The sequence below is a fragment of the Phascolarctos cinereus genome, unplaced genomic scaffold (assembly GCF_003287225.1).
Source record: "Phascolarctos cinereus isolate Bilbo 61053 unplaced genomic scaffold, phaCin_HiC Scaffold_1;HRSCAF=81, whole genome shotgun sequence".
Classification (NCBI taxonomy): domain Eukaryota; kingdom Metazoa; phylum Chordata; class Mammalia; order Diprotodontia; family Phascolarctidae; genus Phascolarctos; species Phascolarctos cinereus.
In genome coordinates, this window is record NW_027555514.1 from 115,404,902 (window position 1) to 115,418,332 (window position 13,431).

General features: G+C 50.6%; 3 protein-coding genes across 3 annotated transcripts; 1 reads left to right on the forward strand and 2 right to left on the reverse strand.

Annotated features, from left to right (window-relative positions):
- The first annotated feature begins 5,199 nt into the window (after positions 1–5,199).
- Positions 5,200–6,789, forward strand: LOC110219181 (uncharacterized). Its single transcript, XM_021002320.2, has 5 exons — positions 5,200–5,284; positions 5,399–5,545; positions 5,709–5,798; positions 5,982–6,073; positions 6,195–6,789. The coding sequence occupies exons 3-5, from the start codon at positions 5,793–5,795 to the stop codon at positions 6,466–6,468; spliced, it is 372 nt and encodes a 123-aa protein (XP_020857979.2). The 5' UTR covers positions 5,200–5,284; positions 5,399–5,545; positions 5,709–5,792; the 3' UTR covers positions 6,469–6,789.
- Positions 6,526–7,596, reverse strand: SPMIP1 (sperm microtubule inner protein 1). Its single transcript, XM_021002260.2, has 2 exons — positions 7,182–7,596; positions 6,526–6,635 (listed from the first exon to the last, which is right to left on the reverse strand). The coding sequence occupies exons 1-2, from the start codon at positions 7,594–7,596 to the stop codon at positions 6,526–6,528; spliced, it is 525 nt and encodes a 174-aa protein (XP_020857919.1).
- Positions 7,597–8,249: 653 nt separating this feature from the next.
- ATP6V1F (ATPase H+ transporting V1 subunit F) lies at positions 8,250–10,700 on the reverse strand. The gene is given in 3 exon segments (XM_021002401.2): positions 8,250–8,619; positions 8,621–8,704; positions 10,437–10,700. Coding segments are annotated over 3 exon segments (357 nt in total). The 5' UTR covers positions 10,595–10,700; the 3' UTR covers positions 8,250–8,504.
- Between the last annotated feature and the right edge of the window lie 2,731 nt (positions 10,701–13,431).

Below are 13,431 nucleotides of genomic sequence, written 5' to 3' on the forward strand. Positions count from 1 at the left end.
GATCAGGAGACTTCGTTTTCCCCAGTGTAACCATAAAGTTTCCATAAAATAGGGCAGTGGAGCATGACAGTGAACTGTCTAGTTGGGTTCCTCTTTCCCTGCCCCCAACTGGGGCCTCTCCAGGAGGTCAGCTCAGGTGTCAAGAGACCTTTGCATTATTGAGGGGATAGAATTGTCCCTTCTTTTCTTCCCTGATCCTCCTGTTTCCCATCATTCCCATATTTCCTAAGGGCCATCGAGGAAGCTCTGGAGGGAGGACTCCCCTAGTGAGAAAGGGTCTTCTCTTCCAGCTTTAGATGCATACAGGGGAGGGGGTCCTTCAGGGGTGTCCTTGGAGAGCGGTTGGGAGGGGGGCACAGCTGCAACTGTGTCCTCAGGTTTCATGGGATGGCAGGCAAGGGGCTTCACTCGCCCCATGGAGTCAGACACGGTGTTCCGAGATCCTCAGCTTCCCTTCCCCTCAGGGCAAGTACTAGCTCTCTACCAGCAGCTCTTCCAGGCCCCTGCCAGGTTGGATGAGCTCCTGGTGGCTGTGCAGCAGGTAGGCAGAGGTGGGGAAGGGAGAGCAAAGTGCCAGGTACAGAGGCCAGGGTTGAGGCCTGACCCCCACACTGTTGGGAACTCTCAGGTACGTGGCGCCAACTGCCCTCAGGAGCTTGAGCTACCTTTGGTGCTGCTGGAGATGGAGCAGAGGCGGCAGGAGCAGGAACAGGTAGGGGGCACCAAGGAAGGACCTGTCCCCACCCTCCAGAACACGCATACTTTCCCTACATCCTACATCTTTCACCTTCCTTCAGGTTCTATGGGACTTGGAACTACTGACTGGGGCTGGACTCCATCTTTTCTGGCCATGCCGCGGACAGTTTAGAGGACCTTGGGATAGGGCCCGGAGCTCAGAGAACCATAACCGGGAGCCAAGCATCTGGGCTGGTGGGGAAGAGGAGCTGGTGAGTTGGGAATGAAAATAGACAAGATAGGTCAGGGAGGAGGCGGTGGTCCTAGCAGAAGAGAGACAGGGAGAAGACCTAGGTCAGAAAAGGAAGGCTAAGCTTTGAAAGTCTCTGGGGAGATGGATGGTAAAAATTCAGACACTAGGGTAGTGTCTCTTTAATGCTCCATTTCTCTGGGTCTCCTCAGGACCATGAGCCAGAAGGTCCTATCCTGTGACAGCCTTCCTTAAGCTTTTACTTCCAGGATTAATAACTCAGTTGGTGATTGACTATTTTAGGAGCAGAGCTCAGAACTATGGTAGAAGTGGCTGACCCAACTAACTGTCTTTCTTATTTGAGTGACAGACTCCCTAGGCAGGAGAGTCCAGGGGTCTGGGTAGGATAGACTCTGAATTGGAAGTCAGGAGACCTGGGTTCTAGTCCCAGGTCTGTTATCATGGTTGACGAGGGGTAGGGACTAGATGAGCTCTGGTGCCATTTTTATCTCAAATTCTGGGATTCTTTAGTTGTGTCGATTTCCCCAAGGATGGCTGCAAAAGCTTAGGGGAAGATCAGAGCCTTCTGCCTCCTCAGGCTATTTTGGGGAAGAGATCTACAGCTGAAAGGAGGAGGCAAGAGAATGAGGATAGGGTAGAAGTCTGATGCCTAAGGTGGATTGTGGCTTTTAGCCCCCTTCAGCATCTCCTCCCCAGCATCCCCAGCACTGGTCTCTGGCCCAGGAGAGGGATATCCGGAAGCGAAGTCAACAGCTTTTGGAAAAGTGAGTTCTCTTTAATGGTTTCTGGTACTTCCCCACCCTCAAGACTCTTCACCTAGTAGACCCTTTCCCTCTTCCATTTATTCCCAGCACTGTCTCTTAATTAAGCCTTCTCACATACTCAGGGCTCCTTCCTGTCACCCACCCATGCCCTGAGGTGCCCTCCTCAGAGCAAGGACCCAGGCATCAAACCTTCTGAGCAAAGGGGATGTTTTCTGAGAGATGATGCAATGTAGTGGAAAGGAATGGGAGTCATGACACCCAGAGTCTAATCCCAGGCTCTGGTACTAACTAGGTATATGAGCACGAGCAAGTTATTTCATTTCCTTAGGCCTCAGTTTCCTCATCTGTAAAATGAAGGAGTTGGACTAAATGCTGAAGTCTCATTTCTGATGTCACCTTCCATTCTCTTCTAATTCAGACTCAGTCCTGGCTCACCTTGTTCCACCGTGCTTCTATTCCTAAGAGAGGCCAAGGCAGAATAAGGCCTATTCCCTGGGAGATGGGCCAGGCAGAACTTGCTATAGCCACCAGTTGGGGTTAGAGAAGGCAAGGCTTCCCTGCCCCAGGCCCTATATCCTGTCTTGGAAACAAGGTTTAGGATCACAGAAGGTGTATATGGATGTGTGTCTATTTGGAAGTGCCATTCAAGAGACAGAATTGTAGATGATAAAACCTGGAGATGGAGAGGCTAATATTGCCCATCCCATTCTCCCATCTCATTCCATCTTTCCAAAGCTTCCTATCAGGTCACCCACAGTGTTCTGGTTTGGCTGTAGATGGCGGACTAAAGGCCTTGCGGTGATGCTGGGTATAGCCAGCGCTGAAGGCAGCACAGAGCCAGATCAGAGGTTTGGGAGCCCTGGAATGTTAAGACAGGCAACACTTGGTAAGTGACCAGATCTGGTAGGAGAGGGTAGCTGTGGGTCTGCCCTTAACTGGGTGACAGTTACTTCCTCTTTCCTCAAAGGGCCGGAGCCTGAGGCTGGGACTTCTTTCAAGGCTGATACCTGGGAGCTGGAAAGTATGCCTGAGGAAAGCCAGAGAGAACAGCCTGGGGAGGAGGAGCCAAGTAAGCACCCCAGCTTCAGAACCCAAGAACTCTCTCCCTCTCTTGCTTCTAGGAGAATAAAATAAAAGGGAGGTGGAAGCCAGCAGACATAATCAAAGGGAGGACCCTGAATTGAGCAGCAAAGATACAGGGCATAAGCCCCAGCAAATAGTTCTTCCTCGGGGCTAGTCTCATTCTGGTCCCAAGCTAAAGAGGGCCAGGTGCAAGCCCTATGGGGAAAGCTGTAAGGCTATCACCGTTTGGGGATAATCTGGACTAAGGCAAGCATAATTCACACTATCTTTCTTCTCCAAGGCCTCAACAATCACCAAGGGGTGATGCCTTCTCCCTTCCCCATCTCTGTGGACAATAAAACTTCCCTAGGATTCTGTAATTCAGTGTTCCCAGATGTCCTACAGCCTCCTGCAGAGGAACTGGTACTTGGGGAAGGGGAGAGGAGCTGGCAGAAATGGAAAACCTCCTAATACCCTCCCTTCAGGATTTACACTAGAACCTGACATGACAGCTGAGAGCATCTGCAGGGCCAAGGGAAGCCCAGGCAGCCAAACAATATTAAAGTGGGGAGGGGACAATGCAGGGGTCCTTATTCATATTGTATCTGAGGCAGGGGGAGGGTCAGAGGGGTGGAATCATTGGCAGTGTGCTGGGCTGTGTTCTACCAGGCCACAAGGGGATCCATGAGGAAGTGGGGGAAACATGGAAGGTCAGGAAGGGATCAAAGCAGAAATTCCCTATTATACCTTATAAAATGGAAATCCTGTTTTAGGATTAAGACAAAAATCTAGGCGAGAGCAGGATAGCTGGTGTGGAAGTAGAGATTTGCCTCATAGAACTTAGTATGCCCCTAACCTTCCTTCCAAGTCTTCTGGGGACATTGGTCCCTGGCTTGAGGGCCCAGAGTCTCAGTGGGGATTGCTGTAAATAAGACAGGTTCCAACATATATGTCTTTTCCCCAGGACCCAGGCCAAAGAGAAACTTCCCAGAATTCAGGGCCCAGGGGCCCAACCAGCCACCATCATGGATTCTATATTCTCCAGAAACCCTCAAGCCTGGGGAGCTATGGCCCCTCCCTGAACTGGAGGGCTTACAGAAGGGAACTAACCCTGAGCAGGAAAGAACAGAAACTCAGGCACTAGTGGGCACAGAGACCCCCAGGGGCATAAAGGGAAAAGTCCTCAGAGCTGGAGGGAGGAGACCCCAAAGGTCCAGAGAGAAGAGTCACCAAAAGCTCAAAAAATGGAGAGGTCCCAGATTCAGACCCGACATATCCAGAGGAATGAGACCCCAAGACTCAGGGAGAGGAGATTCCCCAGCCCCAGACAGATGAGGCCCTAAAGCTACAAAGAGGGGAGATTCTCTGGACCCAGAGGAATGAGACCCCAAGGGCTCAGGGAGAGGAGATTCCCCAGCCCCAGACAGATGAGGCCCTAAAGCTACAAAGAGGGGAGATTCTCTGGACCCAGAGGAATGAGACCCCAAGGGCTCAGGGAGAGGAGGTTTCCCAGCCCCAGACAGATGAGGCCCTAAAGCTACAAAGAGGGGAGATTCTCTGGACCCAGAGGAATGAGACCCCAAGGGCTCAAGGAGAGGAGATTTTATGGGCCCAGAAAGAAGAGATTACCCAGGCTCAAAGGGAGGAAATTCCAAAAGTCCAGAGAGGTGAGACTCCCTGGACCCAAGTGGAGACCCCAAAAGTACAAAGAGGGGAGATTTCCCAAGCTCAGAGAGAGGAGACCCTGAAGGCCCAGAGGGAGCTTCCAAAGGCTCCCAAAAGGAACATTCCCCATGTCCTCAGGGAGGAGCCCGCTGAGGCTTAGCAAGGGAAGACCCGCCAGGCTCAGCATGAGAACATCCCACAGATTCAGGAAAGGGAGAAACAGGTCTATAGACAGATTTTTCAGTTTCAAAGAAGTCAGTCCTTCCATTCCCTGGAAGGGGAGAACTTGAAGTTCCACGAAGAAGAGGTCTTACAGTTCCAGAAAGGGGATATTGTGAAATTCTGGAGAAAGGAGAACCCACAGCCTCAGGGAGAAATTCTTATTCCATTTCAAAGAAAGGAGACTAAACAGTCCCCAAAAGAGGATATGCTACTGTTCCACCCATCGGACTACCCACAGTCCCATGGAAAGAGAATGCTGCAACCCCAGAGAAATAAGGTCCCACAGGATCAAGGAAAGGTAATTGCATTCCCCTGGGGAAGAGAAATCCCATGGTCCCTGGGAAATCCCACCCCACAACTCTGCAGCCAGGAGAGGCTGGGGGCTGGACCAGGAGAGCAGTGGCTCCCAAGTCAGGAAGTCAAACTGTTGAAGACCGCTGCACAGCAGAGACTCAGGGAACGTGAAGCAGGCAAGTTGGGGACGCTCAGGGTGCAGAGCCAGCAGGCCCTGGGAGCTGCTGTGAAACAGGGACCATGACTAGCTGGGAGCAGACTGAAGGGCTTAGAAGATGGTCGGTTTCAGCCACCATCCCTATTCCCAAATTATGGGGCTGCAGAGCTCAAGGTAAGGATAATGGTGATGTATAAGGATGAAGCTACCTGAGAATAGCTGTTTCTGTCCTGTTGGTGGGGGACAGGGTTAGGCAGAACAGTTCCCTGTTTTTCTTCTACACTGCAGCAACATCACCTCAATGCCCCTAGCAGGGAGTGGGTTTTCCTGGGTCTCACGCCAAACCAGCAGGAGAACACCCTGAAAAGGCTTCTGGAGCTGCAGGGGGAGGCCAGGAGAAGGCACCAGAGGGACCGAGAGCAGCAAAGGCTCAGGGTAAGAGGGCCTGCCATCATGGTAGGGGTGTCAGATGGTATGGAGGAAGAGACCATGACTAGAGTTTAGGAGGAAGTAAGGAGATGCCCTGGGGGCAGGGGGGCTTTAGGGGCTGGTCCTTAGCACTTCAGCTCCTGGGACAATGCCCCCCTGCCATCTTCAGGTCCAGGAGCGCCTGTGCATCACCAGGAACCGACGCTCAGGGGGAGACCTCCTGGGGTCCTCACTTACTACCACCCAGCCCTGGATGCAGGCAAGACCCTGGGGAGAGGAGGGAAGGGAAGGAGAAAGGGCATGATCTCAACTCATTCTTGGTGGCGGGCTATATAGGGAAGATGGGCTGATGGGGGAAAAGTACTCTGCTACTGCCTCCTGTCGCTGGGTGTCCTGGCTCTGTAGAGGGACCTGTGGGCTCAGCCAGTCTCTAACCCACCAGGGTGATGTGGCCCAAAAGAGGTGTGCCTTGAGGGAGCAGCTGGAGCAGCAACACAAGGAAAGGACAGGGTTCCTGCAGGCCCAGCGGGAGAGGTGAGAGGTTAGGTTGGTCCACGCCCAGAAAGAGAACTCATATAGGATATGTCTTTCCTGGGCTGTGGGTAAGGGAAAGGTTTTTTGGTGTATGAGTTTACAGTGGCTGTCTCTTCCCCAGGAACACTAGAAATTTCCAGGAACTACTTCGACCCCAAATGATAGGGGAGAACCCACTCCTCCCAGCTCTGTTCCAGCCCTCTTGGGACCTGAGGAGGGTCGGTGGTCAAAGGGGCGGTGGGGAGAAAGGCAATGGAAAGCTCCCTGATGGGCAGAAGTCAGAGGTCGGTGCTGGCCAGAATTACAGAAAGGCCAGGGATTTAACCAACCCCAAGGGCCCAGGAGACCCAGACACATACACCCACCACAGAAGGAGCCAGCTTTGCCCCACCTGAGGGCATGTAATCTCCATTTCCCTGCTTTCCTTTCCCACCCTCCCCCCCAGCCCAAGGTCAGAGGGCTACGTCCTTGGGGTCGAGTAGAGCAAAGGCCCCATTCTTGCGGAAGAAGGTTTCTATCCGGCACATCTTACAGGAGACCAGCGTTCGTTCCACTGGGGGGCCTGGGAGAAGAGAGGGCAAAAGCTGGGGATGGGCTCCGGAGAAAAGAGCTTGGGAATAAGAAGGGGAGGGGAGTCGGGGAAACTTGCTTTGTGAGTCATAGATGATTTGCACGTGTGGCTCCTGCTTCATAGATATTAAAAGGAGGGCTCTGAATGGCTGTGGAAAGCTGGTGTGTATAAGGGGACAATGACAAGGGTAATGAAAGTGGAGGCAGACTGGAGTGCCAGCCCACGAAGAGGCCTTCATACCTTTCCCCAGGCCACAAATCTACCAGGGGAAGAATCCCTTTACAACTAGTGGTAGCATGAGCTCTACTCAGTGTTGGGGGTGGGGGTGATGAGAATGAATAAGAAAATGGCAGAGCCAGAAGCAGGGGATTGGCTTCCTTACTTTTTCACCTACTACCCCACCTTTCTACCCTTACCTGAACCCTAGCAGTAGCACTACAAGGTATAAGTTTGAAAATGGGGAGTTGAGGAGTCACAAAGTGGTTTAGGAGACTGGGGGAGGGTGGTCTGTGAGTTTTTCTAGGGATGCGGTCTTACCCAACTGCCAGCCATAAGTGAAGTTGGTAGTGACAGGAAAGAGATAACGCTCTTCTGGTTTGGCAATTTTGCGGTTTTTCAAGTAGTTGAATCGACCCTGGAAATCATGAGAGATTCCATGGTACAGCAGTTCCCGTGTTTCTGGTGGCACTGGGAACATTTCTGTCTCTGCAGGAGCCTCCTTGAGGGGAGGAGGGGGTTTGGGAGGCTCTTTTGGTGGAGGTGGAGAAGGTGGGGCCTTAGGGCCCAAGGTAGGCAGTTTGAAGACCTTTCTTGTGGCATCCCTGGCCACCTGCTTGGCTTTCACCTTTGCCCCGTACTTTCGGTGCCAATCACAACGCAACTTCATCTCCTTCAGGTACTCTTCCTTCCAGAAATTTTGTCGCTGCGTGTCCATATTTAGATGCCGTGCCATGGTGGCTGAGGGAGAAGGGCTACCTGGCCTATGGCAACTGAAGGGGTGGACACACCACCTGAGAGGTTAAGGCAGCAACAGCCTCAAGGACAGCAGTTGCCTTGGCAACCAGGCCTCACCTCATACAGTCTCAGGGATTCCATATGTTGCCCTTCCCTCTGGCTAGGCAGGCCCCCATTCCCTTCCCTCCTAGAAGCTGCTGGGATAGAGGCACACGCTAGGAAGTATCCCTGATCCTAATGGAGGTGACGTCCTTGATCCTGGAAGCGAGGTTCATTTTCTCACTCTTAACATCATACTGTGATTCTCATCCTCTAACCAGACCTGTGCTACAGAGCTTCATGTGGATACCATGTGACTTGTGTGACCTTGGGCAATGGGTCACTGCATCTCTCTGGGCCTGTAAAATGGTTCTGGTAGACTAGATGACCTCTAAGGTCCAGGTCTAGAATAGGAAGACCCTCATCCCAGAACCACAAGGGTCGTGGTCTCTCTCTAGTCCAGCTACTTTCAGCCTGCTCCCAGGTTTCTGAGCCCCTCAGTCTCTTTTTAGCCCTGGAGATAGCAGTGTAGGGAGAAATCAAGCCCAACTTTGGCTTCCCTTTCCAAAGCAGACACACTGTTTATATGTCCCCAAAACCACCCAAAAAAGATACCTGGAGAAATGAACTTTAATTTAGCATTGACATTAAGACACACAAATTAAGATGGCACAAAATCAACTAGGAGAAGAGGAAATGGAAGAAGAGGGACACAAATTTGAGGAGCTGGGCTTTATGTTTTCCAGTCTTCATTCTGTCTTAGTTTTACTCCAGGGCCCAATAAATAGCAAGTACCATGAGCCCTCCCCAGTTTCATTTCAGTAGTGGAATGTGACATGCGTAGGGAAGGGTGAGATGGGGCATCCCTTAGCGAAGATCCTCAGCAGTGAACATGCCTCGGGCACGACGTAGGATGGAGTCCTTGGCTGCATCATAGGGATGTTCCTTGGAAGGAATCTCTAAAACAGCAGGTATTGCGTGTGTGGGTATCCAATGCATGCCGTACCATTTCAGCAATATACTGGTTGATAAGGATGATACCAATGTCATCCCGATTTAGAAACTGCCTGTGGAGGGGGATTGGCAAAGAGAAAGGAAGAGAGTCAATTCCAGAGAACTTATGCAGGCTAATCTAGCTTCATTCCTAAAGTTGTGAGGTAGGTGGGGGGGAGGATCCCGGAAGCATATATGAAACATACAGAGTAAGGGCTATGATAGAGGAACTCAGACAAAAATCTGTGGAAAACAGAGAAGAGGAAGCTGCACTAGAAAAAGGGAATCAATGGATGTTGCTTATAAGCGATTCAGTTCTAGTTCTGCTGGGGAAAAAGTGAACAAATGAAAATGAAAAACTATCGATTCCCCTCAAACTCATTTTTCCTTGCTAAAGAAGCAAGGAACCCCCCCACCCCAGAAATAAAACTAAACCAGACCTGGAAGCCAACTAAAAAAAATAATGGGTATAAAAAGGGGTCTAGTTAGAAAAGACACATGTTGCTTTGCTCCAAGGATTTCACCTCCTGTTTCCCATGGTACAAGAATCCCACCCCAGAGCCACCGCTGTGGGGCACAATTGGACCTAGCAGGCCTCAAGCAGCAGGAGCTAGCCAGAGCCTGAAACTCTGGGACTTGGTTGTTTGGGGAAAAACAGAGGCACTACTACAGAAACATGGGCTCTGAAGAAGAAATAGGGTAAAGGAGATGCAAGAAAGTAAAACCAGTCACCACAATACTCCCTAGGGTTCAGCAACCTCCCCTGACAGTTAAAGTGCTACTGCAGAGGGGGAAACAATCAGAAAAGATGGAAATCTGAGGAAGGAGAGTCATCAAGACTATTTGGCCTCTCAGCAATGCGATAATATGGAATCTGGCCCTAATTATATACAAAAGGAATCCTAGATTTGGAGTCACAGAGCATGGGTTTGAATTCAGGTTCTGCTGGTCACTAACACTGGTGTCTCAGGCCTCAAATCAATCAGTCAACATTTATTAAGCTCTACAATACTAAGCCCAGAAGATAGCAAAAGATAGTAGTGCCTGCCTACAACCAAGTGTACAATCTAAATCAGGTTCCTCATTCAAAAAACAAAGGAGTTGGGATTGGAAAGGCATCCTGATAAGAGAGGCCAGAGTCTGGCATTTGGAGCTCAGATCCTGGTTCTGCCACTTAATACCTGTGGCATATTAACTAACCTTTGGGGACTCGAGAAGAGAGGGTCGGACTAGATGACCTCTAAGGTTCCTTCCAGCTCTCATGGAAAGTTGGAGGAATTATTACCAGGGGATTATTCACAGACGTCACGGGTGGAGGGAGGGCAGAGGCCTGAAACTGTCTGCATGTGACTGAGTTGCTGTGCGCAGAGCCCTGTCCCTGTCCTTAAAAGGGGCTTGGGAGAAGAGAGGGTCCTGGGGGTTCCCTAGAAAACATGCTGCGGGGGGGAAGGGGGGCCTGCAGTAGCCTAGAGGAGGAACCCCACGGGCAGGAGCTATCAGACATCCCAGAACGACGCCGGCCCCTTTCTTCACTGATGCGCTGTCATGTGATGGGCTGACTGAACCCCTGGAGAGCTCGGGGGGGGGGGCTTGCGTCCCAGCCTGGGGGTGCTCGGGGCCTCTTTGCAGGAAGGGACCAAAACCATTTCTGGATCGGAAAGAGAGGCTTCTCGGGGGGTCGGAGGCAGACACAAAGTCTCTCCCCACTCGTCTTCTCCCCCTCCCCAGTCCCCAGCAGCCCCGCTCCCATTTCGCCCCACCCCCCGCAGGAGTAGGACCCGACAGGGGCCTCGCGGGCCACCGTACCGGAAGGTGTCCTCGATTTCATTGATAGTTGTGTCCTTCTCCACCACCAGGAAGTTCGGGTGGCGGTGCTTGTTGAGCTCCCCGATGCCACCCAGCAGGAAACCGGTAACGGTGTCCTCGTCTCCAATCACCGCGATCAGTTTCCCTCGCCCAGCCATGATAGACGCTGCTAGGCTTGCCGTCTCACACAGGGCCCCCGAGAGCTGCGGAAAGGTGGAAGTTCCTCCCACGTTGGCTCCTCCCACCGCCCGCCCCCTTAGTTCTCCACAATGTGGGGGGTGGGGGCGGCAACCTTCCCCCTCGACACATGCGCGTTGCTTGTGGCTGGCTGTTCTCGACTGCCTCCTCCCTCCTCCCTCGCTCTGAGCAGGCGAGTGATTAGCCCAGGTCTCGGAGTTCCGCTGCGCCTGCGCCGAATCGCGCAATTTCCGCGAATGGAACTACCATTCCCAGAGCTCCTTGCGGCCCCAATAAACCTCTCGGGGAGGTACCGGTGAAGCAGCGTCCTACCACGCCCTCGAAGATGATGAGAATGTGCCCAAGGCATAGGTAGGATCCGAGGATCGCCGATGTAGGGATGGGAAGGAGCCCAGAGGAATCATAGACCGACCTCTTCGTTTCAGAGGTGGTAGGTGGGAGAGCCAAGGCTGTTTTCTACTTAGCCCTGGAAGATTGGAAGTGGGAGGGTATCATGCGCCCTGGGAGACACTAGGGGTGAGGGTGAGGGGGAAACTGGGGAGGGGAGGATCCCCCAAATGCAAGGAGGCGTCAGGGACGGCTCAAGACAAGTGAATGGCCTTTAAACTTTTTAAACAAATTTATTGGTATCTTTTGTATTTGCACATCGCGTTTCCCCCTCTCCCCTCCCCCGAGTATCCCTCCTCCCTGTCTTAGGGAGCCATTCTATATAACAAATAACAATATTTTTTTCCAAAAGGAGATCTAATTTGTCTTCTTTCCTTCCCTAACGCAAGAAAAACAAAATCCTCTGTTAAAATACATGGGATGTAACACCCGTGGACCTCCCACCCGTGCAAAGGGTTGCTTTGGAGACGTTTGTTCTTTGTAATTTTACCACATCTACTTTTGATTGTTTCGTGGTTGTTCTTTACGTTTACTTTGCTGTAGTCATTGTGTGGGGCAGCTAGGTGTTGCAGTGCATAGAGCCTCAGATGCTAGCAGTATGACCCTGGGCAAGTCACTTAACACTGTTTGCCTCCATTTCTTCATCAGTAAAATGAGCTGGAGAAGGAAATGCAAGCCACTCCAGTGTCTTTGCCAAGAAGACCCCAAATGGGGTCATGAAGAGACAGACAGGAATGAAACAACTGAACAACAACAAGAATATTCCATTACATCCTTGTACCACAGTTTGTTGAGCCATTCCCTAATTGATGGGCATCTACTTCTGTTTCCAGTTCTTTGCTATAACAAAAGGTGCCACTATAAATATCTTGATCATATAATGTGTGACTTACATAATGTGTAATCTAGTATTGTATATATTATGTAAATACATATAGCCACAATTTTTAACCAGGGTGGGGAGACCTCACACAGGGCCACATTCTTTATTGTTGTCAGGGCTGGGGAGCCCTCTTGTTTCTCCTCCCGGCCTCCTTTAGAGGGAGAAAAGGAGAGCAGGTCGGGCAGTAATCTGCCCCCCTCAGAGGGCCAGAATATTGGACAGCTTCATTCCCTCTTCCTCCCTGGGAAAGTTTCCCTGAAATCCACGCAGGGCAAAACAATTTTCTGCGCCCTCTGCTCCCTCTCCCAGTGACAGGCAAGCAGGCTTCCAACCCTACCACTTGCCCAGGCTCAGGAATGTCGATTTATTTATTTTTAATATTTTTTATTCTGAAAAACACCCAAAAAAGCATTTCCAAATTCCCAGTCAGATACAAAAGGAGGATTGTATAGGAAACTAGGATCATATATTTATAGCTGGGAATAAAATGGAATTAGCATTTATTAACTACTTACTGTGTGCCAGGCACTACACTATTCGATCTACAAATAGTATCTCATTTGTGAACAACCCTGAGAAATATGTGCTGCTATTGTCCCCATTTTACAGTTGAGGAAACTGAGGTTAAGTGACTTGCCCAGAGCCACAGTACTATTTGAACTTGGTTCTTCCTGACTCCAGGCTGAGACCTCTATCTACCAGGCCACCTCGTGGCTCTCTAGTTCAGTCCTCTCCTTTTACAGATTAGGAAGTTGAGGAACAAAAGGGAAGTAAGTGACTTTACAGAATCACAGCCTCTCCTAGATGAAAGACATCTTAGAAACTATCTTGTCCAACCCATATCTGAACAAAAATTCCCTCAAAAACATACCTGACAAATGGCCTTTCAGCTTCTTCCTCAAGACATCCATCCAGTGGGGGGAAATCCGCTGCGTCCTGAGGCAGGCCTAGACCACTTTTGGATAACTAGTGATTCAGAGGTTTCTCCTCATATTAAGCGGAAATCTGCACCTTGAAGTATAGGATCCTAGATTTAGGGCTGAAAGGGATTTCAGAGGCTGCTGAGTCCAACCCCCTGCTTTTATAGGTGAAGAGACTGAGGCTGAGATATAAACTGTCTTGTCCAGGGTTAGTGTCTAAGAAAGGATTCTAACTTGGGTCTTCCTGACTCCCATGCCTGGCACTATAGCTGCTGGGCCATTTAGCTGCTTCTCATTCTGCCCTCTGGGGCGATGCTGAGCAAATAGAGTTCTTCTTCTAAATGACTCGAAGATAGCTGCCACGGTCCCCTCTGAGTCTTCTCCAGGCTATAAACATCCCCTTAGTTTCTTCAGTCCTCGTGTGAGAGGAAGATGTTCGCTGGGGAGGGGGGAAGGGGAAGGGAGGAGAGAAAATTGAAAACTCAAAAGCTTATGGAAGTGAATGTTGAAAACTAAAAATAAATTAATTAAAACTTTAAAAATAAAAAGGATGATTAATTGTTAAAGACTTAGCTACTCTGATCAAGAAAATTATCTAAGACAATTC